Raw genomic sequence first — 27,424 nt, 5'->3', positions numbered from 1 at the left:
CACGATTTACATAAACTCACAAAATAATAGAAGTCATTATATTTATCAGTATTGCCTCACCTGAAACGAGAATTTATAGTTTATACGATGACAGGGAAACATGAGTGTGTTAAAGGTAATGTCTGAGCTTGTTTCATTTTGTAAAGGGGTACCCAACACTTTGACTTGGATAGATTTGCCTCGTTTAATTTTCATAAAAACTTTGACAAAATATTTACTTTGACCTGTTGCAATTGACAAAAATGTAATAATTCTAAGAAGTTTGAACCTCACAATTTGCAGGAATAATATCATTGGATCTATAGCAGTTTGACACAATCTTTTTTTATCGTCGAGAAGCTTGATTTCTCTTTAACAAAAGCGGTAAAGAATGTTCAGCTGATTTTTATGAGTTGACTTGCTTGTGTATTCTGTACATGTATGTAACAGTATTATAATGTAATTTATGATTTTGACCACACTAAAGTCCATATTGGAAAAGGTCAAGGATTACCCAAATACTTTAGAAACATTTCTATCTTGGAAAGTTCCTGATAGCAGACAACAGTTGAAGAAAGTGCCTACCCCGAATTACATCGAGTCTAATTACAAGTAGTGGAATATAAAAAAAAAGTTTAAAAAAAAATAACTAGTCAGATATCATGCGCTGTATACAGACAGACATTCAGACTCTTCTGTCAAATCAATTGATAAAGTTTGACGAAGATAGGTGAAAATTTGATTATGTTCGTATATAACTGAATAAAGTCTTGGTCGGGTTTTATCTCTGACAACTATATTTTAGCACGTCCAACAAAGCTTAAAATATAGCAGTAAGAAGATGTTAGAGTGGTATTATTTGAATTTGATACGCAGAGTGTCTATACATTTGGGGCTTTTATGCAAGCATACATGTTCTGGGTGTAACCAATTTTTTAGTGGTGAATGTCCAATAAACAAGAATGTGTCCAAAGTACACGGATGCCCCACTCACACTATCCTTTACCATGTTCCATGGACCGTGAAATTGGGTAATAATCTAATTTGGCATTAAAATTAGAAAGATTATACTATAGGGAACATATGTACTAAGTTTCAAGTTGATTGGACTTCAATTTTATCAAAAACTACCTTGACCAAAAACTTTAACCTGAAACGCCCACTTTCATTTTCTATGATTAGTGGACCGTGAAATTGGGGTCAAAAGTCTAATTTGGCTTTAAAATTAAAAATATCATATCATAAGCAACAAGTTTACTAAGTTTCAAGTTGATTGGACTTCAGCTTCATCAAAAACTACCTTGACCAAAAACTTTAACCTGAAACTCCCACTTTCATTTTCTATGTTCAGTGGACGGTTAAATTGGGGTCAAAAGTCTAATTTGGCTTAAAATTAGAAAGATCATATCATAAGCAACAAGTGTACTAAGTTTCAAGTTGATTGGACTTCAGCTTCATCAGAAACTACCTTGACCAAAAACATTAACCTGAAACTCCCACTTTCATTTTCTATGTTCAGTGGACCGTGAAATTGGGGTCGAAAGTCTAATTTGGCTTTAAAATTAAAACGATCATATCATAAGCAACAATTGTACTAAGTTTCATGTTGATTGGACTTCAGCTTCATCAAAAACTACCTTGACCAAAAACTTTAACCTGAAACTCCCACTTTCATTTTCTATGTTCAGTGGACCGTGAAATTGGGGTCAAAAGTCTTATTTGGCTTTAAAATTTAAAAGATCATATCATAAGCAACAAGTGTACTAAGTTTCAAGTTGATTGGACTTCAGCTTCATCAAAAACTACCTTGACCAAAAACTTTAACCTGAACGGACGCACAGACGGACGGACGAACGGAGCCACAGACCAGAAAACATAATGCCCCTCTACTATCGTAGGTGGGGCATAAAAAGACACAATTGTTTTGAATTTCCAAATAATTGTAATTCCAATCAAAATTAAATATTAAACTTTTGTCAACATTAAAAAAGTTTTCCAATAAACATTTCCTATTCACCTTCCACTGTCGATCATATTGCAAATTAGACACTTCAAAAACTGTAGGTAAACACTCTGGGTAAGCACCAGACATGGACCTGTCATAGATCTACATACGTTTTGTATATTTCATCGATGGACATTTACTAGAATGTATTATCGTAAGTGTAACCAAAAGTTATGTTTAATATGTTGGACACTAGACAGATTGCCAAGCGTATTGATCATGTTGATTTACACTCCAAACTGTCACTATTAAAAAGAAATAAATGAAAATTTGAAAGCGGCGTGTGACACTTATTAAGCTAGTTTTACATCGTTAGATTACATCATTAAGTCAATTTAATCTTGATTTCTTTTACAATATTCCAAACAGAAAAGGACTAATAAAAACCAGTATGATAAGAGGCTCTGATGATTTTATTACATGAATCCTGACAAATCTCAACTCACAAGTATGGTATATATCAGTCTTGTTTTCTGCTTGATGATTGGCGTACTGAAGCAACACCCCCAAATAGAGATTTTCACCATCAATTTTCAATTGCTTCACTGAGTTTGTGACTTTGTCTTGTAGCACTGTTGATCACCGCTGATCAATACTAGTAAAAACCCTAGATAAACATATAAACCCGGTGTTAACCTGTCCATTACATATCAGATAGATCGTATACTCCACAAGAGAATGTAATTTATATAGTGTAGTATAGTCCTTAAAGGAGATCTCAGTCATTACTAATGAAGCAATATTTGTCAAAGGAAAGTTATTTGATTATCGTAAAGTTTTTCTAAGTATTACTTTGGGGATTTTGTCTGTGTTATGATCGTGTTATTGACTCTTAATCAGCTGATTGGAATATTTGGATGTTAAAAAGGAATACTTTTTTAGCGGAATGATCTACTACCTGAGTATCACGGTGTTAATTATTTTACCATACCTGGAGTCAGGTGAGTTTTTTTTATCTTTTTAATTTGCTATTACTCAGTTCAACGCGCAAAATGTTTCGGTATGAAAAAATCTTAGATACTAGTATTTCCTTTAATAATATAAAACGTAAATAGTTCAACGCTCACAAGGTTTCGGTATCAAAAATTCTTACTAGTATTTCCTTTTAAAATATTAAACGTAAAAGGAATTCGGTGACGCGTACTATACGATGAAATCCAAGAGATATTTTTAGTTTGAATAAAACAAACTATTGGTCTAAAAAGTAAATTAAGTTAATTCCACCTGATATTTAAAGACACTTGAATGTCAGGTTAATTATAATGTACTTAACCATTAGATTGAAAATTATAAACTAAACTTAGCATGTAATAGGTTTGGTGTTTGGAAGAACTTGTTTCTTTTTATGTAGCCTTAATTACAATTAAAGACCTTTTGATTGTGATAATATAAAAAATCATTTTTAACGACTTTGAGACAATTAAAAGTACGAATGGACTCATGTTGTATAACTATAAAGTACAAGTAACAGACTGTAAACATTTATCAGACAGCTACCCAGCAACACAAATACTATTGTAGTTATTATTCTCTCAAACAAGCGCCATCTAAAGTAAAGTACCTATAATGTATAAGATGAATGAAAACATCACAAATTAGTCCAAAAAGTATATAGTCATGAAGCACAAAATTGACAATAAGCAACAGTAACAAGGTATTGGAACATAGATACAAAAAAAACATTGTCAATATATTTAAAGGACACAAACAAAAATCAACATGACTCACAAAATTGTCACACAAACATCAACTAAGTATCGCCAAATTAACCTACACCGCATCAACATGAAGCATAAAAAATACAAAATACAAAATAAATCAATCCAATGTCAAAATAAGGACGCAAGTATTTTCAACATAAATTACAAAATATACTAAAATAAATCAGCACAACGAATCACAAACAATGGATTTCGAAATGTTTCCGTGCAACATTAACATAAATTATAGTATGGCCGGCCAAACATAACATGAATCATTAAAAAGACAACATAACAACTCATTAACATAATACAATAGATACAACAAAGCATAAACATGAATAACAAAATAGATTCAACAAGTTATCATCATGAATAACAAAGTAGATACTTCAAAGTTTCAACATGAATAATAAAAAAGATACAACAAAGCATCGACATAAATAACAAACAAAAATGCACAATTTATCAACATGAATAATAAAATATGCACAACAAATTATCAACATGAATGATAAAATATGCACAACAAATTATCAACCTGAATAATAAAATAGAAACAACAAATTATCAGCCTAAATAATACAATAGAAACAACAAAGTATCAACATGAATACTCAAATTAAAACAACAAACTAGTATCAACATGGATAAAAATATTTACAACATATTATCAACCTGAATAACAAAATATGCACAACAAATTATCAACATGAATACTTTACAACAAATTATCAAACTGAAAAATAAAATATGCACAACAAATCATCAACATAGACAATAAAAAAGATACAACAAAGCATCAACCTGAATAATAAAATAGTCACATCAAAGTGTCAATATGAATAATAAAATAGAAACAACAAAGCATCAACATAAATAACAAAATAAATACAACAAAGTTTCAGCATGAATAATAAAATTAATACAACTAAGTACCAACATGAAAAACAAAACAAGACACAACAAAGTATTTACATTAATAAGAAAACCAATAGAAAAAAGTACAAATTATTAATAACAAAAATAAGTACAACAAAGTATCAACATTAATACCAAATAAAGGCAACTGTAGTATACCGATGTCCAAAATAGACACAAAGAGTACACAAATGTATCAACATTTAAAACAGATTTGATACAACAAGTACCAACATTAATAACATAATTAGGGTCCCGCCAAAGGCGGTCCCCTATAGTGATCAGTCTGTCCGTCCGTCCGTCCGTCCGTCCGTAACACTTTGTGTCCGCTCCATATCTAGAGAACCATTATGATTTCATACTTTATACTTTACATGTTTATTAACCACCACCAGAGGGCGTGTCATGATGTATGTACAACTTCCTAGGTCAAAGGTCAAGGTAAAAAAACTTTGGTTTCAGTTGACAACCCTGTGTCCTGTGGTGAAGATCGTGTCCGCTCTATATCTTGAGAACCGTTATGATTTCAAAGTTTATACTTGACATGTATATAAACCAACACCAAAGGGTGTGTCATAATTTATGTGCAACTTCCTAGGTCAAAGGTCAAGGTCAAAAACTTTGGTTTCAGTTGACAACCCCATGTCCTATGGTAAAGATTGTGTCCGCTCTATATCTTGAGAACCTTTATCATTTCAAAGTTTATACTTGACATGTTTATAAACCAACACCAAAGGGTGTGTCATAATTTATTTACAACTTCATAGGTCAAAGGTCAAGGTCAAAAACTTTGATTTCAGTTGACAAACCCATGTCCTATGGTAAAGATACAATTTTTTAATGCACATTATTCACAGCGGGGCCCACAGAGATGGTTCCTATCTCAATGATATCTAGTTGATACAACAAGTATCACCAATAAATATACAACAAATTATCAACATGAATAACAGAATAAATACACAAAGTATCAACAAAGTATAAAATTGAATAACAAAATCGTTACAACAAATTATCAACTAATAGACCATAATGCATCAATATGAAATTTCAAAATAGAGTAATAGCCCAAAATCAGCATCAAAACGAATCATACAGAGAAGATCTAAGAAGCATCAACATGAATCACAAAAAGTATCCTCATGAATCACAAAAAGCATCAACATAAATCACAAACAGCATCAACATGGAACACAAAAAGTATCCACATGAATCACAAAAAGCATCAACATGGATCACAAAAAGCATCAACATGGATCACAAAAAGCATCAACATTAATCACAAAAAGCATCAACATGAATCACAAATAGCATCAACATGGAACACAAAAAGCATCAACATGGATCACAAAAAGCATCAACATGAATCACAAATAGCATCAACATGGAACACAAAAAGTATCCACATGAATCACAAAAAGCATCAACATGAATCACAAAGAGCATCAACATGGAACACAAAAAGTATCCACATGAATCACAAAAAGCATCAACATGGATCACAAAAAGCATCAACATTAATCACAAAAAGTATCCACATGAATCACAAAAAGTATCAACATGGACCACAAAAAGCATCAACATGAACCACAAAAGGCATCAACATGAATCGAGGAAAACATCAACATGGACCACAAATAGGTCAAAAAGTGATAAAATCAAAACTCAAAATGGAGAAAAACATTAAGATAAAAGAAAACCACTACTTTCTCTTGGGTTAGTACCTGTATAATTACTGCAGCGTGGTTCAGTTGTTTAGTTCTTTACCTTCTTCATTTATTAAATAAGATATCTTATATATTAAATAAGATATCTTATTAAAATGTTTATAAAGATATCTTATTAAATATATAAGATATCTTATTTAAAATATAAGATATCTCTATTAATTTATAAGATATCTTATTAACTATATAAGATATCTTTTATATAGTTTATAATAGAGATATCTTATTTACTTAATAAGATATCTCTATTAGTTCATAAGATATCTCTATTAATTAATAAGATATCTCTATTAGTTTATAATATATCTCTATTAATTAATAAGATATCTCTATTAGTTTCTAAGATATCTGTATTAATTAATAAGATATCTCTATTAGTTTCTAAGATATCTCTATTAATTAATAAGATATCTTATTAAGTATGTATTTAAAAGATATCTTTATAAAGAAGTAAGATATCTTATATACTTTGTAAGATATCTTATTAATTAATAGAGATATCTTATAAATTAATAGAGATATCTTATAAACTAATAGAGATATCTTATAAACTTTTAGAGATATCTTATAAACTTTTAGAGATATCTTATTAACTTTAAGAGATATCTTATTAACTTATAGAGATATCTTATTAACTTATAGAGATATCTTATAAACAAATAGAGATATCTTATAAACTTTTAGAGATATCTTATTAACTTATAGAGATATCTTATTTAATTGGTTATAAAGATATCTCTATTAGTTTATAAGATATCTCTATTAATTAATAAGATATCTCTATTAGTTTAAAAGATATCTCTATTAATTAATAATATATCTTATAAAGTATGTATTTAAAAGATATCTTTATAAAGAAGTAAGATATCTTATTAATTAATAGAGATATCTTATTAACTTATAGAGATATCTTATAAACTAATAGAGATATCTTATAAACTAATAAAGATATCTTATTTACTTTCAAATTAAATAAGATATCTTATAAAAATTAAAGATATCTTGTTAAATAAATAAGATATCTTCAAATTTGAATAAATATGAAAACGGCGTGCCATATACCAATGGTAGAGCAGAAACTACTTATCCTTTCGGAATTGTCAAGTTTACCTTTGACTTTGGTTCAGTTGAATTATTGTCCAGTTGAATTAGTCTTCTCTTTTTATCTTCGTTTGAACAGTGTTTTGTGCACTTTTATTTCTATTCGGTTATATTTCTTTTGCCATGAAGTTTGGTGTCCTTCTTCCTTCTAGGATTTTTTTTCAACCCTTGGTATTATTAATATATAAATGTTAAGAATTGTTTAATGTATACCGCAAGGTCTAATTTAACTTTAGTTTTTATCACAGCAAAACATGCTAGGAAAAAAGATTTCGGATTGTCTTACTAATGAAGAGGTTTTAACAACTTGTACGTAAATCCTTGTATTTTGTCTCTTGTTAGTCTTCACCAGAGACATAGAATTTAAGCTGATGTTGCAAGTAGCATGATAGTGTTGTTTTTCATTTGACATAATTAAACCGCTTGAGTGACATCAAATTCCTTGACATAAAACAGGCGAGTTAAATCGAAGTTCAACATGCAATAAAGTTGGTGTACCTCTACTGAAATTTCAAACTCATATTCAACAACTCTCTCAAGCGTTTTCAAGATGTTATTTTAGAAAATATAAAATTAACTTAATCTATGTCAAAACTGCTAACCAATTTCTTCAACATATATAATTGATTTATTTTTCTAAAAATCCAAATAAAGACTACATTTATAATAGCTATAAGGGACAAAATAATGCAGCAGAAGTTTTTTTTTCACATGCTTATGTCTCATAAATAACCACTCAAAACTATCTGTATGCATATTTTTCATTCTCAATTTTAGAAAAAGTTATTTTGAATTTCAACAGTAAAACATCTGAACACATTTAGTAGTTAGATTTTTACATTCGTTACATTTGAAAATAAAGCAATTCTTTACTTTAAAAAAATCGGATATTAGGTGTGGGCGCCACTATGGGGAATTTGAGAATTAGAAGTATTTCAGAAAGATCACGTCTTTAAGCTTGTCGTATGATTTTAACATTTAGATTTTCGACAAAAATGACCAAAGGGAGCAACCAATTAACCTCAGAAAGGGGGGGGGTATGGTTTTTTTTTCTTAGTCAGGAAAGATCTAGTTTTTTAACGTGACCAATCAGATTATTTTTTTTCAAAATTTAACACTATAAGGTATGGGGTTATTTAGCATTTAGAATATATTTTTTTCTGCTTGACAAGAATTTTTATCTCCGTCAAATTGGGAATCAGAATATTTATTTTAGAAAAAAACATAACCCAACCCACCTAGTTTTAAAACAATGATACAAATTAAAAAAAATCTGTTATAAATAGACAATCTTCACCATGCTGCAAGTTCCAATTTTAGTAACTATAAAGTATCAACTTCACGTAAAATATTTGTAGAATTTTCATTATCATCATTACAGTTAAATATTATTTTTCTAAATGTCAATTTAGATAATAAGAATCTTTCCCCGTGTTTACATAGAAATTGTTCGTACATTATCAATCAACCGAGTGACTAATGTTATTCCACCTTTATAGATAAGTTTTTATGTATCTCAATAATCGGAACACTAAATGTGTGTTGATGGAAAAGAAAGTTTTGTTCAAGTATCGATGATAAAGCAATAAAAGATGGAAAGCTATTTGATTCTGTTATAAGGATGTAACATCACTATCATGGTGTTTATATGACCCTTAGACTTAATTCGGGTTGTCTCTAAGACTCTTTTGCTCAGTATTACGTAGTATACTGTTCTTTTCGGTATCTTTCGCCTCTCTTTTAATAATCATGAATCGACCGTTATATAACCAAAAAAAAACCAGATATTGTATGCAAGTTTGAAGAACCAATCCTTGTATAAATGATGTGCACAAACTTTTTTTGATTGAGACAAACATTGAGAAATCTTAAATTAACGTATATTATCTATGAAGTGATAGCATTGCTGTATCTTTATGACCCCGTCGTAGCGGAGTAGGCATTAAGTTTAACCCATATCCATATGTGCGTCTGCACGTCCCAAAATTGGTTTCCGTTCTCTTAACTCTTTTTTGTTTTCCTCTCACAATGTTAGGTAACTTATACACAATGCGTATTACCACAAAACACAGGTCAAGTTTAAATATAGGTGGTGTCACTTTGATATAAGATATGACCCTTTACAAATTGAAAAAAAATGCTAGGCTTTCGTTTCTGTTCTCTAACTTAAGTTTGCCTCAACCAAATGGTATAAAACTTATACAATTCTTACTACCTCATAGCTCAGATCAAGTACAAATGTGTGTAGCGTCAGTTTTATGTCCCTTTATAACATTATATGCATCTGTTCCCCTTTTTATTTCATTTTTGCTCCGTGTCAGATGAAGGTCTCATTGTTACTTAGAAATGACGAACAACAATGATAGCGCTGTTCATTTACTTTATGTGTGTTTTTGTTGTTCATGCACTAATTTTGATATCGTTTGTTTTTCTCATATATCTTTCATGAGAATCTTTGTGCAGAGTAGCACTCTGACCAACTTAGCAGGCTAAGTATTTGATAGCTATGTCTCAGAAAAAGTAACGGTTTCTAAAATTACAGTAATATAGTCAACGCTAAAGTGGAAATATTACTCCAATATAAACATTAAGCTTTGATTTTAAGTTTACATATATTTTATCTGACGAAAACATCAGTAAATTTACATTTTTTTATATAATACTTTCCATAAAGCGTTCCATCTGAATATGTGTTAGTTTGGTCTAGTAGTTTAAAAAAACAGATTACATTTAGTGTGACTTCCTGTAGTATTCAAGACAACCCATTTGTTGACCCTTTGGGTGCCATCAATCATCATAAATACAAGATATGATTACGAGGAGTCTCCAAGGCTTCACATCTCTTCGCGGTACTAAAGTAATTGAAATTTGAAAGCTGATTTGATATATCAAACTATGAAATATCTCTTACAATCAGATATAAAAGCCAGTAATTTTTAATATAATGAAAAATTCAAATTATTTGAAGGAAAAAAACGAATAAAAGTTGCGATAAAAATCTTAAACAACAACATTGTTCTGAGTTTCAGTATCAAAAAGGAAAAAAAATATAATGAAAACTTAATTATATCGGAATTTAACCTCCATATAAATCGAGGGATGCTATCGCAAAACAAACTTTTTTATATTATAGCTATGAAAATTTATAGTGTGTCTGCTTCAAGTTAGGAACCTCGTCAGTGGCCTGCGTTTCTAGTCTCTAAACGGTTTGCCATTAAGAGAAATTGGTATTAATGGCAGATCATAGATAATCTCTGTTAAATTAATATACAACTTTTCCAACTCGGCACGTTTTGGAGTTCAACACTGATAGACAAATACCTGTATATCGTTGAAGATTGAATGTTTTATTCAATTATTTTTTTACTTTTTATTGGTGTATATTTGACACAATCCTCCCTATCCTCCTTTTATTTTATCATACACAAACATTTCAATTTATTCTTCAAAAACAAATCTCATATAGCATATGCATTGGGTACAAGTTTTGACAAAGAATAAGTTGTAACTGTCCATTTATTTCATAGGTTAAAACAATCAAGGATCTAAAGATTTTGGCATTCTAAGTAAACACATGAAAAAACAAAGTATATATATATATATATTAATATAAGGGTTAACCTTTAAAGTGAAATGATCATTTTATTTATTTTTACAGACTGATTTTTAGAATGTTAAAATTTATCCATTAATGTTGTATTGATGTGAGAATTCATTATGTTTTAAACAAATTTGAATTATCTCAACGTGACTAGAAATACACAAAAAGTAATTATAAAATAAATAAAGCAATATGCCGGTAGATTAATATGTCAATAGCATTCAAACAAGATCAACTGATAAAAGTGTTCCTTATCTTAATGGAACTGACTTCACACTGGTCTAAAAGTACAAGTATCGTCGTGATATTCGAAACTCGAAACGTCAATAAAACAACGATCTAAACCTTAAAAAGGGGGAGAAAACGAGAAAAACAATTATTTTAATGTTAAAAAAGATAAAATAATGCAATTTTAAAGTTGAGATTATCAAGATTAACTGTGTGGAAATCGGCTTTTTTTTTTTGCATTGACCTTTGATTGAGCATCTTGCTTCAACTGATAAAACTTTTTAACAAATGAGTTCATCCAGTTGAAAGCCATTTGAAATGATTCCATGACGTGCAAAGAATGAATGTATGTAGACTCAATGAATTAGTACAGCATTTATATTGTCTTTTGTTTCCAGTTAAATGCGCGGTGTGCTATGCAGACTAGATATATGATTGCAAGTCACACACACCATAGGAACATTATCTGTTTGGTACTCGTTAGTTATGTATTGTGTACAAGTTATTATTGTGCAAATTATAATACGACAAACATATTATTATATTAACTATAATTTGTTTTTTTACTTTTTACAATGACCACACAATAAACCTTATTCACAAATCCGTATAATATGTTTGCGCAATTGCAATTGGACAACAAATCCGATCGCCTTGTTAGAATATTGCAACGCTGAAAAGCCTTGCAACAACTCATCTGGGCGAACTTTGGAAGCTTGTTGGCAAAATGTCTGGTACTTGTTCTCATGGTGGCCTATATATTTCTAGATGTGGCACGCCAAATGTAAAATTTTAAATCATAGTTTAATTAACATATGAAAATATCACACTGGTGTAAACAGTTTAAGGACAAAACAGCCCTGCTTCTTTTCTGAAAGTAAAAAACAAAGAAAACCCATTTAGGTGTTTATTTATTCATGAACTTATTAAAACTTTGCTCAGTGTAACAACGTTCGCAAAAGTACTTTTAGTACTGCGTAAATGTCAAAAAAAACTGCACGATTTACCGACTACATATATATAGACAGGCCTGTACAAATGTTTTGCGGTCATTCAGTCTCAGATGGAGAATTTAGCATTAATGGCACTCGGTTTAATAATTGATGCCCAATAATGTCATATGTTCATATTTACCAGCATATATCCTTTTCTAATCTACAGTATGATGTGATCTAACGTTGTTAATTATGGTTAATCTTTGTCCAATCCATATAACCTAACCAATATTGATACGTCATCTAGTCAAGTCGTTAACTTTTCTCTATTTGTCTTCATTCCAACTTTATAAGACAAACACAGTTATACACGTGTCTCATTCTAAGATTATTCCATTACAAAACTTGAATTGGTTTTATAATTTAAAAAGAAAATATTGCAATTTTATCTTTTTGATATGATTTTCTGAAATATCATTTGTATGATTGATGTGTTTTATGACTTTAGTTGCGTTCGACTGATATCTTCTGTAATAGTATGAAATTTTTATGACAAATTACACCAAGAAAAGTTAAGCCTACTTGTTGGAGTTAACTGGTGGTTTTGTTAAAGACATATTTTGTAATTATTGAAGATCCGTCGATCAAAGTTTTTGGCTGTTCAAACCAATGTTGTAGTAGATAATTTGCCATTCAGTGTAGCAATTGACTGTGAAATTACAATAGTCCTCCATGACGTGTAACTTGATTAGTAAAATGACTTTGATTAACTTGCTTGCCAAATTCGATTCAATTTTATACAAGGGTACAAATTGACTTCGTTATATCGAATAAAAGATCCTAATTACGCACACGTTTGTTAAAAGTCTTGAATCATTCGCATCCATGTAAATTGAAAATTATAACTTGTGGTTCCCAACAAGCGAACTATTAAAAGGGGCATTTAATTGATAAAGATTTCATTTAATAGTGTTCTGTTCTCCTAGGACTGACTTGTCAATTTGTCTACTCTTAATTTCATGTAAATGTTTTCTGTGGTGGGAAAACAACTTATTACCACGGTAAAAGGTCTGGAACAGGAGTATTCCTTTTGACAAAAGGTCTGGAACAGGAGTATTGCTTCTGACAAAAGGTCTGGAAAAGGAGTATTCCTTCTGAAAACTTCTAAGATTAAGGAATAGAAATTTCAAACAATCATTTGGTCATTTTCAAAATCCCCCTTTCCACCACACACGCAAACACATCCACAACCACATACCAAGAACTTACCGAACGCTTCTTGTAATTTTGACGATGTTGCAGTAGAAGCACTGCCGTACTGATGACGTGCTGTCCTTATACCGGTAAAACACTATCAGTACATATATAATTTCACCAGTGTCGCCAACGACGAACGCAGGTTTAACAACCGCTCGACCCCATCTGTCACTACAATCCGTCCGAAAGACGTTGAGTAGACAGTTTTCTTCAAACATTTCCTGGCTTCTATGATATGGAATGGTTTTATATATAGTCTGCAGCTCGATAAAAATGAATGGAAGCATGTTAGCAACGCTTGGGGTGCAGCTACTTCCTGTTTCCGATAGTTGTTCAATCAACAATACACAGCGATGCCGGTCGAGACCTCGTTTTGACCTTGTGTATCGTATTGAGATGGATATCAAGACCTATGAGTCACATTTATGAAATCAGCTTTATGTTTATGAAAACCAAGATTGCATTTATTTATTTACTTATTTTTGTTGTGTTGTTTTTGCACAATAACAACTGTATAATCCATTTTAATCTACAGTTTTAACTTTTTGTGTCGATGTTTTGTCTACCCATTGTTGCTTTTTGGAATTTTGCTGTTTTCGTTTTGGAACAACATACCACCTGAGACCTCTCCTAGTAGGGGGTATATAGACCATAAGTTAATTGAGTAGTGAAAGAGCGTCATCTAATTCCTTATTTTATTACACGTAATTATGACAATTGCTTTTACGCAACAACTACCCAAGAGTCAATTATTAATAACCTATAATGGAAGAAAATGTCATAATCTCAATTAATTTAAATATATCAAAATTCTTGAAATTTAAGATAAAGAAATGTGCAGTGTGATTTCTACGTCAGACATCTGAGAAATGACGTCACAAGAACCGAAACGGAAACGTTTTAAAATTCATTTTCATGAAGCATAAAGACCAAGTAATATGTATTGTATTGATATTTATCTGATAACTTCTAAATAAGTGATCAATTTACATAATTTTTATATTATAAAACAAATGCAAATATTCATGAAATGTTATGTTTCAAACTTGATAACGCTTCGTTTCTCTGATAACGAAAGAAATAATTTGTCATGAAATTGATCTTTCAAGATCTCATAAAGTATTTTCCATATGTTATAATATCACATCCATAAAGAATTGGTGTAGATTAAATAAAACAAATCAATTTTCTAACGTCTTCGGTCACTTAAAAGAAATATAAGAATGTTTGATAAACTCTCACGGGAATACGAAATTCACTCACTAATGTCTTGTCGATGGGTTTCACTGTAGAAGAGTGAATGTCTTTGTACCAAATTCTGATTAAACTTTATTGGTTCACAATTTCTAGTTGTAGTCCAATATTATTGATATCACCTTCGGGGGAAAGGTGATAAACATTTAATGTATGTCATAAAATATTTTCCGATTATCTGCAGTATCCAGACAGAAGTATATCAATTAACAAAGGTGATAAACAGGAAATGAAAGACAAAGAATGTCTAAGCTACAAGTTAATCACAGAATTAATTATGATATTAATATAATTCTTCATGTTTATATTGGGGAAAATTATACCAAGGGAGTGTAACAGGTAACGCACAAAGATTAGACTTTCAGGATTTGGGAACGCGCTGCAGCATTTTTTTTTTTAGATTTGAGAGGGAAAAATATATTCATATATTTTTGCATAGAATTTAGAGTTGCTATTTTATAAATTTTAAGCAATAGCAATGCAAAAATAGTAGTTTAAAGTTTTTTATGCAGTTTCGTAAAAATAAAAAAAATAAATTGCTCATATCGACCTTTGTCTGATGTGATTGCCCTTCTGAACGCATAATATCACTTCCGTTCTCAATTGTTGGTGTGTTGATTCAAGTGGTCTTCAATTACATATATTTATTCATATGAATGCTAATCTTATATTTAGTGAAAAACGAATAATTTTATTCTGTTATGAACTTTCATTTTGTATAAAAGCAACCAATGCTATATAAAAACAACCCATGCCACAATAAAGCAATGCCAGAAAATGCTACATATGCAACACACAAGCAACACATGCAATCTAAAAGCAACACATGCAATCTAAAAGCAACCCATGCCAAATAAAAGCAGCATATGCCATAGGAAATCAACACATTCCATATAAAAGCAATATATGTTATATGAAAGCAACCCATGCGTTGTAAAAGCAACCTATGCCATATAAAAGCAACATATGCCACGTAAAAGCATCTTATGCCATAGAAAAGCAACCTATGCCATATAAAAGCACCACATGCCATAGAAAAGCAATCCGGATTATAGAATTGTCATCTCCGTTCATTTGATTAATGAATATTAATCCTACTTCGTGCAAAAGATTATGATTTAAAAAAAAAATACTTCTTCATTTGAAAAATTGTATCTTGTAAATATAAGAATTGGACGCTATATTCATATTATTTTAGAAAAATGAAGTATTCAGCACCCTTTTGAAATGGTAATACACTAGCCTCTTTATAAGAAGAACTTAGGGTATGATTGCTAATGCGAAAATTCTCCATGTCCGTGCGTACGTTTATACTTCACGAAATTGGTTTCCGTTCTCTAACTTTAATTTGCCTTAACCAAATGATATGAAACTTAAACACAACGCTTAAAAATTCACAAAGAAACTCAAGTTTTAATTTTGCTGGTGCCCCTTTTACCTTTTTAGAGTTATGCCCCTTATAAACGGAAAAAAATGCTGAATTTTACGTTTCCGTTCTCTAACTTTAGTTTGCCTCAACCAAATGCTATTATACTTATACAAAATGCTTATTACCATATAACTGAAATCAAGTACGAATTTTGGTGGCGTCTTGAGTGGTGTCCCTTTATAACATTTTATGCAAGCGGGGACATTATCTGTGTCCAATGAACATATTCCCTGTTTATTGTCCCTTTTGTCGTACATTATCACAATTCCCTGCCATGTATAAACATCAATACCAGCTGACTTTATAGATATAAACACAAAATATGTATATATGCCTTGAGCAATTGGATGTCAAGAAAATACACGCGGTGCTGTTTTACTAGAAAATAATCATTGCGGCAATTCAGCAACTCAGCATTACTACATTTTTATGTTACATGTTAAACTAAAGTTTCAATCTGAAATGTACCTGATGTATTGCTAAAACGTATATGGATAGACTAATTAATTATAAGTTAAACAATTTTGTCAATATAACTATAAACAATTGTCATACAAGTGGGAGGTTAAGTTAGATATAAAACCAGTTTTAACCCACCTTTTGCTACGGAAAATGTCAAGTCGGGAATATGACAGTTGTTTTCTAATTGTTCTGTTTGTTGTCATAGTCACTATAACGTTTGATTTTATCAGTTTTTATGAATTTTACACATTTTGGATAAACAATTTATCCCTCGTGCTCTCAAATTCTATGTTTAATTCAATGATGTTTGAAAGCATAAGATACGAAACTTAGATTTAAGCATTTATGTAAAATGAAGAGAAACAATAAACTTTGTAATGAACTTATTGCTTTTCATGAGCAAATTTAATGCCTTTTTTCATGAGCAAATTTAATCATATCCCTGTTATTTTTTTAAAAAGTGCAAATTTCAATAACGAAATAATCACAATTGTTTTTATATTGTTACTGACATCAAAATCTATATGTACGATTTGAAAAATGATTGACAACCATTTTTTAAACCTTGTTTTACTTGTAGATTCTATGTCAAGCTTAATTTAGCATGTCAATGTCAGTTTGGTTTCGACTTATGAGTTTGAATATTCTTATGTTTCGCCTCTCTTCAGTCAGGGTGAATTTCGCTGAGAGTGACCAACCAACTAGGCTGCATCTATAGCTTTGCAACACTATATATAGATGTATGCCTTCAAACGTCTTTCATGACTTCTTATACACCCATAATCTAAGCTGTTGCAGTATTTAAATTCCCATAGGAGTGCGCGTAAAATTTGCCATTCTAGATCAGATATGTATGTTTTGACATGTTGACATCTTAAGAAACTGAAAGATATAAATATTTACACCAATATGTCGTTAAATAAAATTGACTACCCTGTATTCATCATGCTTTTCGATGATATATGGTCAAATCGATGAAAGACCCCTTCCTAAATTAATCTGCATTGGCAACAATATCTTAACTTAGCTAACGCCCGCAAGGTATTATCTAAAATATAACATACACCAAATGTTGGCTCTTATCGATCATCCTTGTTCTATAACACGGCGACCAATTTATCTTTGCCCTCACACCCTCTCAAACCAAAGTTTTGAATTCGTACTTGTTATTAAAGATTAACAAATCAAGGCTACTTACGTGATATTGGAACTGATAAAAACATATGATGACTGCGATGATTCTAAAATAATCTTTAATAGTTTCGCTCGTATCCAATGATTGGAAAGCCACAATTTTCCTAAAACTTATAAAATAGTGTACGCGACATGAAAGAACCAAAATGCACCTAAAGTCAGATATGCCTAATCGAGTTGCAACTTAAAATTCATAGACAAGATGAAGTATCCTTTGAATAATAACATAAAGTGTACAAATGTTAAAGCATCAGATGCGTATTTAGACAATTAATAAATTATGCCAATATAAAAAGTACTCGCAACTTGTTAAAAGTCATGAGTCTTTTTCTAAAGCAGGAACGTATTTTTTTGTATAGAAGGGGGAAAACTATGCAACCTCCGCGTGAGAATCGGAGAAATATCTAGATAGTCAAAAGATTTTGATGAACTAAATATTTCATCATAAGTCTCTTCTTTTTAGTCACCTACCGACGAAGTCAAAGGGGACTTGCACTCCGTCCGTCTGTCTGTCTGTCTATTTGTCGGTCCATCCGTCAGTCCGGCAAATAAGTTTTTCACATTTTTTAACTTCGTGCCTAAAGACATTGATTTGATATTAGGTATATTGTTTTTCATGACAAGTTACAGATCAACTTCGAATTTTGTTCCATTCTGATAATTTTGTGCAGAATAATGGTCTTTGGACTTGAAAATTCACTTAGATAATCATTTTCCGCACTTTTTTTCGTCATGCTTGAAGATATTGATTTAAAAATTGGTACATTATTTTATCATGATAATTTGCAGATCAAGTTTGAAATTTGTTTCGGTCTGATAATTTTGTGTAGAGTAATGGTCCTTGGACTTAGAAAATTCACTTAGATAATCAGTTTTTCACACGTTTTTTCATCATCCTTGAAGATATTGACTTTATATTTGGTATATAGTTAACACCATGACAATTTATAGATTATGTTAGCATTATGTTACAGTAACATTAATTTTCAACCGGTAGGGGACTATGTATTGTCATGCAATACTCTCAGAATGCTTCTTGTTTGTGTCACCATACCAACTTTCGCCATATATTAAATTATTAAGGTTTTATTTGCTGTTGAACACGATGAATGATTGTTACGTTATATTCGTAATGTACATTTCTGTTCTCATTTTTCAAGTAAAAATATATCTATTTTTCAGTCCTAAAGCCGATCAGAAGAAAAACTTATAACAAAAGTAGATATTTCAACAGTCTCTTTACAGTTAAAAGTTTGTTACTAACGACTGCATATCTTATTTTAATTTGCTTGTGTATTACTTAACTCGCCAGTTGTTTTTTTTACTACGGTAATTTTAATCTATTTTCAAGTCTAATGCAAAACTGTTTGACATTTCCTTTGTCTTCACCATTATCTAGCACAAACCTCTAAATGATTTCGCGTCAATGTTGTTATTTACTCATTTATTTTACAAGAAAAAAATAAAGTACACATTTCGTTTATGGCAATGGGTAATGTCTTCCCTTTTTGGTTCTTAACTGAATTTTATAGAAGCAAATTCTTCCATAAGAGCAAAAAAATCCTACACTACTGAAAAAGAAACACTTTATTGACCATAACAACTTAGAATTTGAGTGTTATGTTACCGGAGCTGAGATGTTCTATTTCCGGACTAGACAACAACATCACTTGCTTTCAGGATGGGAAATATTGTCATCCTAATATAACACTAATGTAACTAAGATTGATTTCCTTTTTGTCATTTCTACTGTTTAATGACACAAATGGAGGGAAAACGTCAATTTCAATCCAAAGTTTCTAGTAGTTTTGCTGAATGTGATATGAAAACACTATACTTAAGTAAATGCAATGATTGAGTCAATCTCTAGTTTGTTTTTATTCTTTACTGTGGTCAAGTGCTCATGAATTAAACATTTACAAGAATCTTGTTAAGGCATGCAAATAGTAAGCTTAACAAAACAAAACGGAATCTGTGTTTGCTTGCAAGTGTAAATTATTTGCAGAAATAAATGCATTAGGTCTGAACTTCATTAATAAAAGTTTACAAATGATGGCGTACTTCAGGTTAAAATGTAGTTGAATTGCTTGGTTCGTTATGCAATTGATTTCATATATAACTTCTTAATTACCATAGTTGGTATAAAAAATATCTGCCTGTTTTATTTAACTTTATATGGTAATTATTGACTGACATTAATTATTGTTACTAGCACGCACTATTTCTGATACCGTATAAAGTTTTAAATGAGAAAACTGACAAAGTCTTTAGTTTTGGAAGCAAGACACACCCAAAATGGAATAATAATAATAATTTAAATCGTTGCACGACGGCCCTCGTTTTTCAAACTGAAACGAAATTCACGAAAATAGTCACTTATGGAATGTTTTTAATCTCTTCTTCTTTGAAATTATTGCCTTTCAATGAAAAAATGTTTAAGTACATGTTTTATCATCCATGCACAAGCAATTCGAGAGATGAATATATAAGAATATTTTCATATTAATTTAAATTCCTTAATCATATTTATATCAACTTTTGTACCAAAATTGAAATTGGAGCAAATTTGAATAATTGATCTTAAAACAAGCAACAAATCTGACTACAGTGATTTGGGAATTTTGTGAATTATGTACAGGTAAAATGGAGGACTAATTCCTAATTAATACAGAGACGATAGCAATATTTCTGTTTATTTAATTTTATTCCATAATTATATACCGATCAACGTTTGTACAAAATATGAAGATAGAGTGATCATTGATTCAAAACTTTGTTACCAATGAATTTGACTAATACAGTGATAGAGAATTTTGTGAATAATCTGTAAACATTAATAATTTCAAATATAATGGTAAAAATAGGGGCATAGTTCCTGATTAATACAGAGAGGACAGCAAGATTATCGTAAGGCTACTAGTATTCGAATTTGTATGATGCAGGGATTAACCCATTATAACCAGGTTGTAATTGACGCCATTCCGTCAGGACAAACTTGATTATTTATTTATACCAAAACGTGGGCTAATAAATATTATCTGTTTTAGAGAGACAGTCGGTCACATTTTGTTTATTTTCCTTAGGTTTTACAACACTTAAAAGCAATAAAATAGAAAATCTTTAACTGTTAGATACACAGAAATCGGTCAATGTTAGTTATACAGAAATCCGATCAGATTTAAGTGAAATTTAGGTAGAGTATCTGGCTTGAATAAACTAAAAACCTTGTGCAATGCCAAAAGTTTAGATTTTAAAAGTGAGTTCCGATTCATCAAATTCTAGAAACATTGGTGTTTTTGTGTTGTTTTTGTTGTTTTTTGTAGGTTATTTTATCAGGGTTTTAACTCTTTGGAACATTCCCTATTTCATTCTTTATTCTAGTAAAAAGTATTTGCGAAACTTCATACAATTTTTTTTGAAGAAAAACAATCTGTTTAAAATATACTTCTAAGTTTTTCGCATTTTTTTGGTGTAACGTCGTGTTAAAAGAACATCGTGTCGCGACTTGTACCCATGTTACTGTCGTACTGGAACTAATCCATATACTAACGTCGCCGGACCTTTTCGTCAATATAAACTTGTACATGAAACGGAGGTTACTGAAAGACTACTCGCGCAAACAGCGACAAAAACTATTTCATTGAATTTTTTACGGACGATCCAGGAGAAGATTACTAAATTTTAAAATGTACATCTCTACAACGTGGCGTAACTCATGGTAAAAAAACATTTTTAGGACACACTATTTTTCAATGACTGTGAATATCTGTTTTTACTTAGACCCAGATATAAACAGAGATTCACTCAATCAGTTTTCTATTGCTTGTAGCATTATTATATGCATGCGCATATTTACTGTACTGCAATCTGTCAATACACATAGTTTGGCATTGCAAAAGGGTTTTCTCCTACTGGTATTGGTGTCTTTTTACTGAATCCATAATATGCTGGATGTGTATTGGTTGATATATAGTCTTAGAGACATGATGGTTTTTTTTTATACGACCGCAAAAATTGAAAAAAAAAATTTGGTCGTATATTGGTATCACGTTGGCGTTGTCGTCGTCGTCGTCGTCGTCCGAAGACATTTGGTTTTCGCACTCTAACTTTAGTAAAGTAAATAGAAATCTATGAAATTCAAACACAAGGGTTATGACCATAAAAAAAAGGTTGGGATTGATTTTGGGTGTTTTGGTTCCAACTGTTTAGGAATGAGGGGCCAAAAAGGGCCCAAATAAGCATTTTTCTTGGTTTTCGAACAATAACTTTAGTATAAGTAAACAGAAATCTATGAAATTTTAACATAAGGTCAATGACCACAAAAGGAAGGTTGGGATTGATTTTGGGAGTTTTAGTCGTAACAGTTTAGGAATAAGGTGCTAAAAAGGTCCCAAATAAGCATTTTTTTTTTGTTTTTGCACTCTAACTTTAGTATAAGTTAATAGAAATCTCTGAAATTTTAACACAAGGTTTATGACCACAAAAGGAAGGTTTGGGTTGATTTTGGGAGTTTCGATCCCAACAGTTTAGGAATTAGGGGCCAAAAGGGTCCAAAATTAAACTTTGTTTGATTTCAGCAAAGAATGAATTATTTGGGTTCTTTGATATGCCAAATCTAACCGTGTATTCAGATTCTTAATTTTTAGTCCTGTTTTCAAATTGGTCTACATTAAGGTCCAAAGGGTCCAAAATTAAACTTAGCTTGATTTTAACGAAAATTGAATTCTTGGGGTTCTTTGATATGCTGAATCTAAACATGTTCATTATCACTTAACTAGTATATATTTGCTTAGGGGCCAGTTGAAGGACGCCTCCGGGTGCGGGAATTTCTCGCTACACTGAAGACCTGTTGGTGACCTTCTGCTGTTGTTTTTTTTTTATGGTCGGGTTGTTGTCTCTTTGGCACATTCTCCATTTCCATTCTCAATTTTATGTACTTAGATTTTTTATTATTGGCCCAGTTTTCAAGTTGGTCCAAAATTATTATATTAAGTATTGTGCAATAGCAAGAAATTTTCAATTGCACAGTATTGTGCAATAGCAAGAAATTTTCAATTGCACAGTATTGTGCAAAAGCAAGAAGTTTTCAATTGCACAGTATTACGCAATAGCAAGAAATCTTCAATTACACAGTATTATGCAATAGCAAGAAATTTTCAATTGCACAGTTTTGCGCAATAGCAAGAAATATTCAATTGCAAAGTATTGTCCCGTTTTCAAATTGGTCTACATTAAGGTCCAAAGGGTCAAAAATTAAACTTTGTTTGATTTTAACAAAAATTGAATATATGGGGTTCTTCAATATGCTAAATCTAACCATGTATTTAGATTTTTTTATATTTGGGCCCGGTTATCAAATTGGTCCACATTGAGGTCTAAAGGGTCTAAAATTGAACATTATTTGATTTCATCAAAAATTGAATTCTTAGGGTTCTATGATATGCTGAAGCTAACCATGTATTTAGATTTTGGATATTGGACCATAATAGGTAAATGTCCAATTTAAAAAAATTAAGTTTTTAAGTTTAAGTTCTTAGACCACATTCATTCTGTGTCAGAAACCTATGTTGTGTCAACTATTTAATCACAATCCAAATTCAGAGCTGTATCAAGCTTAAATGTTGTGTCCATACTTGCCCCAACTGTTCAGGGTTCGACCTCTGCGGTCGTATAAAGCTGCGCCCTGTGGATCATCTGATTATTAGTTGTTTTTGGCCTTCAACTACCTGTCAGTAACTGGAAGTGCTCTCAGATCTGTTTTTTCTTCTTTTTTCATTGATGTATAAATACCCTACAATTCCAGTTTGTGTTTTTGTACGAACTTTTTATCGATCTAATGAGTTAAACGGCGAGTTTAAACGTGCTTTTGTGAGCACTCACAACATGTTTAAACAAGAACAAAAATCTTTTAAAAAGGTCTTATAATGGTTTACTTTTTTTTTAATTGTTATTTGGATGGAGGGTTGTCTCATTCGCACTCACACTACATCTTCCTATATCTACTTATTTCATTCTGAAATATATCATAAAAAAACTACTTTTAGATACATAGTATGTTCCTGTCCTAAGTCATGACCCCGTAGTTCAGTGCTAAGTCATGACCCCGTAGTTCAGTCCTAAGTCATGACCCCGTAGTTCAGTGCTAAGTCATGACCCCGTAGTTCAGTGCTAAGTCATGACCCCGTAGTTCAGTCCTAAGTCATGACCCCTTAGTTCAGTCCTAAGTCATGACCCCGTAGTTCAGTCCTAAGTCATGACCCCTTAGTTCAGTCCTAAGTCATGACCCCGTAGTTCAGTGCTAAGTCATGACCCCGTAGTTCAGTCCTAAGTCATGACCCCGTAGTTCAGTCCTAAATCATGACCCCGTAGTTCAGTCCTAAGTCATGACCCCGTAGTTTAGTCCTAAGTCATGACCCCGTAGTTTAGTGGTTGTCATTGGTTCATTTCTGGTGTGTTTGTTATTTTGTAAATTGTTTTGTCACATCAAATTTAACCTTTAGTTTTCACAATTCAATTGTTTCATTTTTTAACATATCGGGGCATTTCATTGCCGACTCAACAGCATGAGTTTTTCTCGTTGTTATACGGTTTTCTATAATCACTCACATCCACTTCATTTGAATTCTGTTGTGTAGTTGTTTTAATGGCAATCATACCACATTTGCTTATTTTTATATAGATTATAAAAACATCACTATATTATTGTTGTTGTATAATTATAATGCATGTGACCGAGTTAATTGTACAATGTACAGTAATATTTTTTTTAAACCAGCCTTCTATTAAGGCAATAATGATAGGAAGCGCACGCTATGGAATGGTCAAAATATAAAATCGTTTTCAAACATCTTTATTTTCAGTTATTACAAGTACATTTCCACACCAATTTGACAAATATTCTACACACAATGTTACAGTGACAGAAGGGCAACAGGCAATCCTCCCATGCCATGTTGAATCCAAAAGAGAAATTATGGTAAGTTCTGTAAGATCATATAATAATACTAATCGTCCTCCTGTTTGCCTATAAAAAGTTGTTGTTTTTTATCATTAAAATTAAGGCTTAAACATTACAACAATGTCTTGACCAATGTTGGGTATTATATTAAAATACAACCGGACAGTAAAAAAATCATTATGTTCATATAAATAAACTCTTCATAGATACCTGGATTGAAATTTTGTATCTGCGCGAGACGTGCGTTTCGTCTAGATAAAGATAATCAGTGACGCACGATTCAAAAAAAGTTAAAAGGGCCACATAAAGTACAAAGGTGAAGAGCATCGAGGACCTTAAATTGCTAAACAAACTATAATGTTATACTAGTATTTGAATTATAATATAATAACCAAGCTATTTGAAATGATTGTAATTGCATAATGTTATGGTTTATTTAAGACACTTTGACCGGTATGCGAAATCAATCAACCTGTTGTTGCAACATCAATTTTCCAATACACACATAAATATAAACATGCATGGACATTGTTTTAAATAAGTAGCCATGGGTTTGTATGTCCTTGATCCATACTCTGGTGTTAAGTCATCGTTTTAATGTTAACTTCTTTTCTCTAATACAATAATAAAGGATGCAATTTCCATGTCGTATTAAGGCAAATCGAATAAATAGAAGTATTATGAAGAATCTTTATATATTGATAATTTTTGCCCACATGCATATGGCATATTGAACACAGATTCATGTGATCTTTTTTATATTTGACTGAATTCAATGGGGGGAATCCTTGTTTTAAGTCAATACATTATTCTATGAAGGATTAGTCGTTTTTTTATAAACTAGGAATAAATTCACAGTGAGATTTATTGTATCAATGTCTACGTTTTGAAATCTTTTGTGTTTTCTATACAGTAAGCCAATCAATCACTTATTGTTTTGGAACGTTTGTTGTTACTTGTACAACGTTTTACAAAGAGGAACAGCGTTAAAGAAAGCACCGCTGTCTTTGAAGTATAACAATCTATTGGATATTTCTATTGCTATAACGTATAATACCAATCGATCCCAGTACAATTCTATAGGCATTTCCTTTCATCTAATGTCTTATGATCTCAAATTGACAGTGATTGTTAAAAGTCAAGAAGACTCTAATCACTTCTGAGAATTGGCTGTTGGTTTTAATATGAAAGATAAACAAGGCACGGTAAAGATATTACTTATCTAAATAAATTGTCTCTCGGAAAAATATCATGTCGAATTGTCTTATCGATGAAGATGAATGATAGACCCTTATCTATCTTGAGATATATAAACATAACACTAAAAGTTTGTCAAATTTCTCTAAGAGTTTAGAAAACATGTATTTTAGAATTATTTTTCAACGACTAAGCTGATATCGCTCTTCAAGACGTCACAATGATCAAGCGTTCTTTCTGTGTGTTCTTGGTTAACATCGTCTTGTCCATTAATTTCTAATGTTTGCCGCTCGACAGCAAATAGTCAGTTTTCATTATTACACCAAGATGTCTTTAAATGAAGTCGGATACCCTGCATTTATCATACTTTTAAAAACCAAATGGCCAAACCACTTAAAGAATCCCCTCCTGAATTTAGAAAACTATCATTCTGCATTGTTAAAAATATCTTAGTGTAAATTAGATGGTGTCTTCCTCGAATGCCAACATTTTATATGTTACCTATTCCTTGAATGCCAACACAAATATTTCAATAGATATTTTTATAAGAACAGTTGGTGTTTTTATAACTATTCAAATGATTTTATAAGCATTTAAATGTAAAAATTAGTTAGGGAACTTGATAAAATTGAAACATTTAAAAAATTTTGATAAGATAATATAGCAGATTTTGGGGTTAAAATTATCATAAATTTTAAAGAATTAAAGAAGATTTTTTTTTATTATTACTTTTTATTAAACAAAACTATTTTGGGAATGGAAATGTTTATTAGCATAAGACACATTTTTTAAAAAGAAATTCTAGTTATTTATTTCAAATTTAGAATGGATATTACAGATTTATCTAAATTCATATCATATTGAATATTTTATCTGTAAACAAAACTATATTAACTTTTTAATTGAACAGATAATTAAATTTAACACTTGTAATAGACTGTTAAATGAAAATTGCTTGTTTAAAATATTCACCAATATTCACATATGAAGATTTATAGTGCTTTTTGTCAATCAGCTTATATGTTTACTTAAGTATATGCATTGTTTTCTGTGTTCTCTGTCTCAAACAAATAATATGTTATTCAAAATTCTCTTCTTTTTATGCTATGAAAAAAGTATTAGAATATTTAAAGTTTCGAGAAATGCCATCAAGTAAAATAGGAGTATATTGCACACAAAACTATAGAAATATTGAAAAAAGCATCAAAGTCTTAAGACTTGAATAAAGTGATGCAACAATTTCAAAGTTTTATTTTTAGAGAAAAGCATATTGGTTCAAGCAGTTTCAGAAAAAAATGAATTTTCAACAACTTTACAAATATGAATGAGATTTAGCTACCTGGAATATACCTTTCTGTTTAATAAGAATGATTGTTTTGATGAGCATTCACTGTTGTTGTGATAACTTCTTACACCTATTCCTCGAATGCCAACATAGTTTTACAGGTAAATTGTCGGTAGATCACAGGATGTTGG

At 30.9% G+C, this 27,424-nt stretch overlaps 1 protein-coding gene across 1 annotated transcript in view; it reads left to right on the top strand.

Moving 5' to 3' along the window:
- The first annotated feature begins 2,550 nt into the window (after positions 1–2,550).
- The window catches only part of LOC139518780 (limbic system-associated membrane protein-like), a 39,174-nt gene continuing 14,300 nt past the window's right edge, over positions 2,551–27,424 (top strand). The window contains exons 1-2 of the mRNA XM_071310333.1: positions 2,551–2,925; positions 24,654–24,769. Coding sequence (XP_071166434.1) covers positions 2,871–2,925; positions 24,654–24,769 — 171 coding nt within the window. The 5' untranslated portion in view covers positions 2,551–2,870. The remainder of the gene's footprint in view (positions 2,926–24,653; positions 24,770–27,424) is intronic.

The sequence above is a fragment of the Mytilus edulis genome, chromosome 4 (genome assembly GCF_963676685.1).
Source record: "Mytilus edulis chromosome 4, xbMytEdul2.2, whole genome shotgun sequence".
NCBI classification, from domain to species: Eukaryota; Metazoa; Mollusca; class Bivalvia; order Mytilida; family Mytilidae; genus Mytilus; species Mytilus edulis.
Note: the sequence above shows the minus strand (reverse complement) of the source record. Positions and strands in the feature narration are given on the sequence as shown.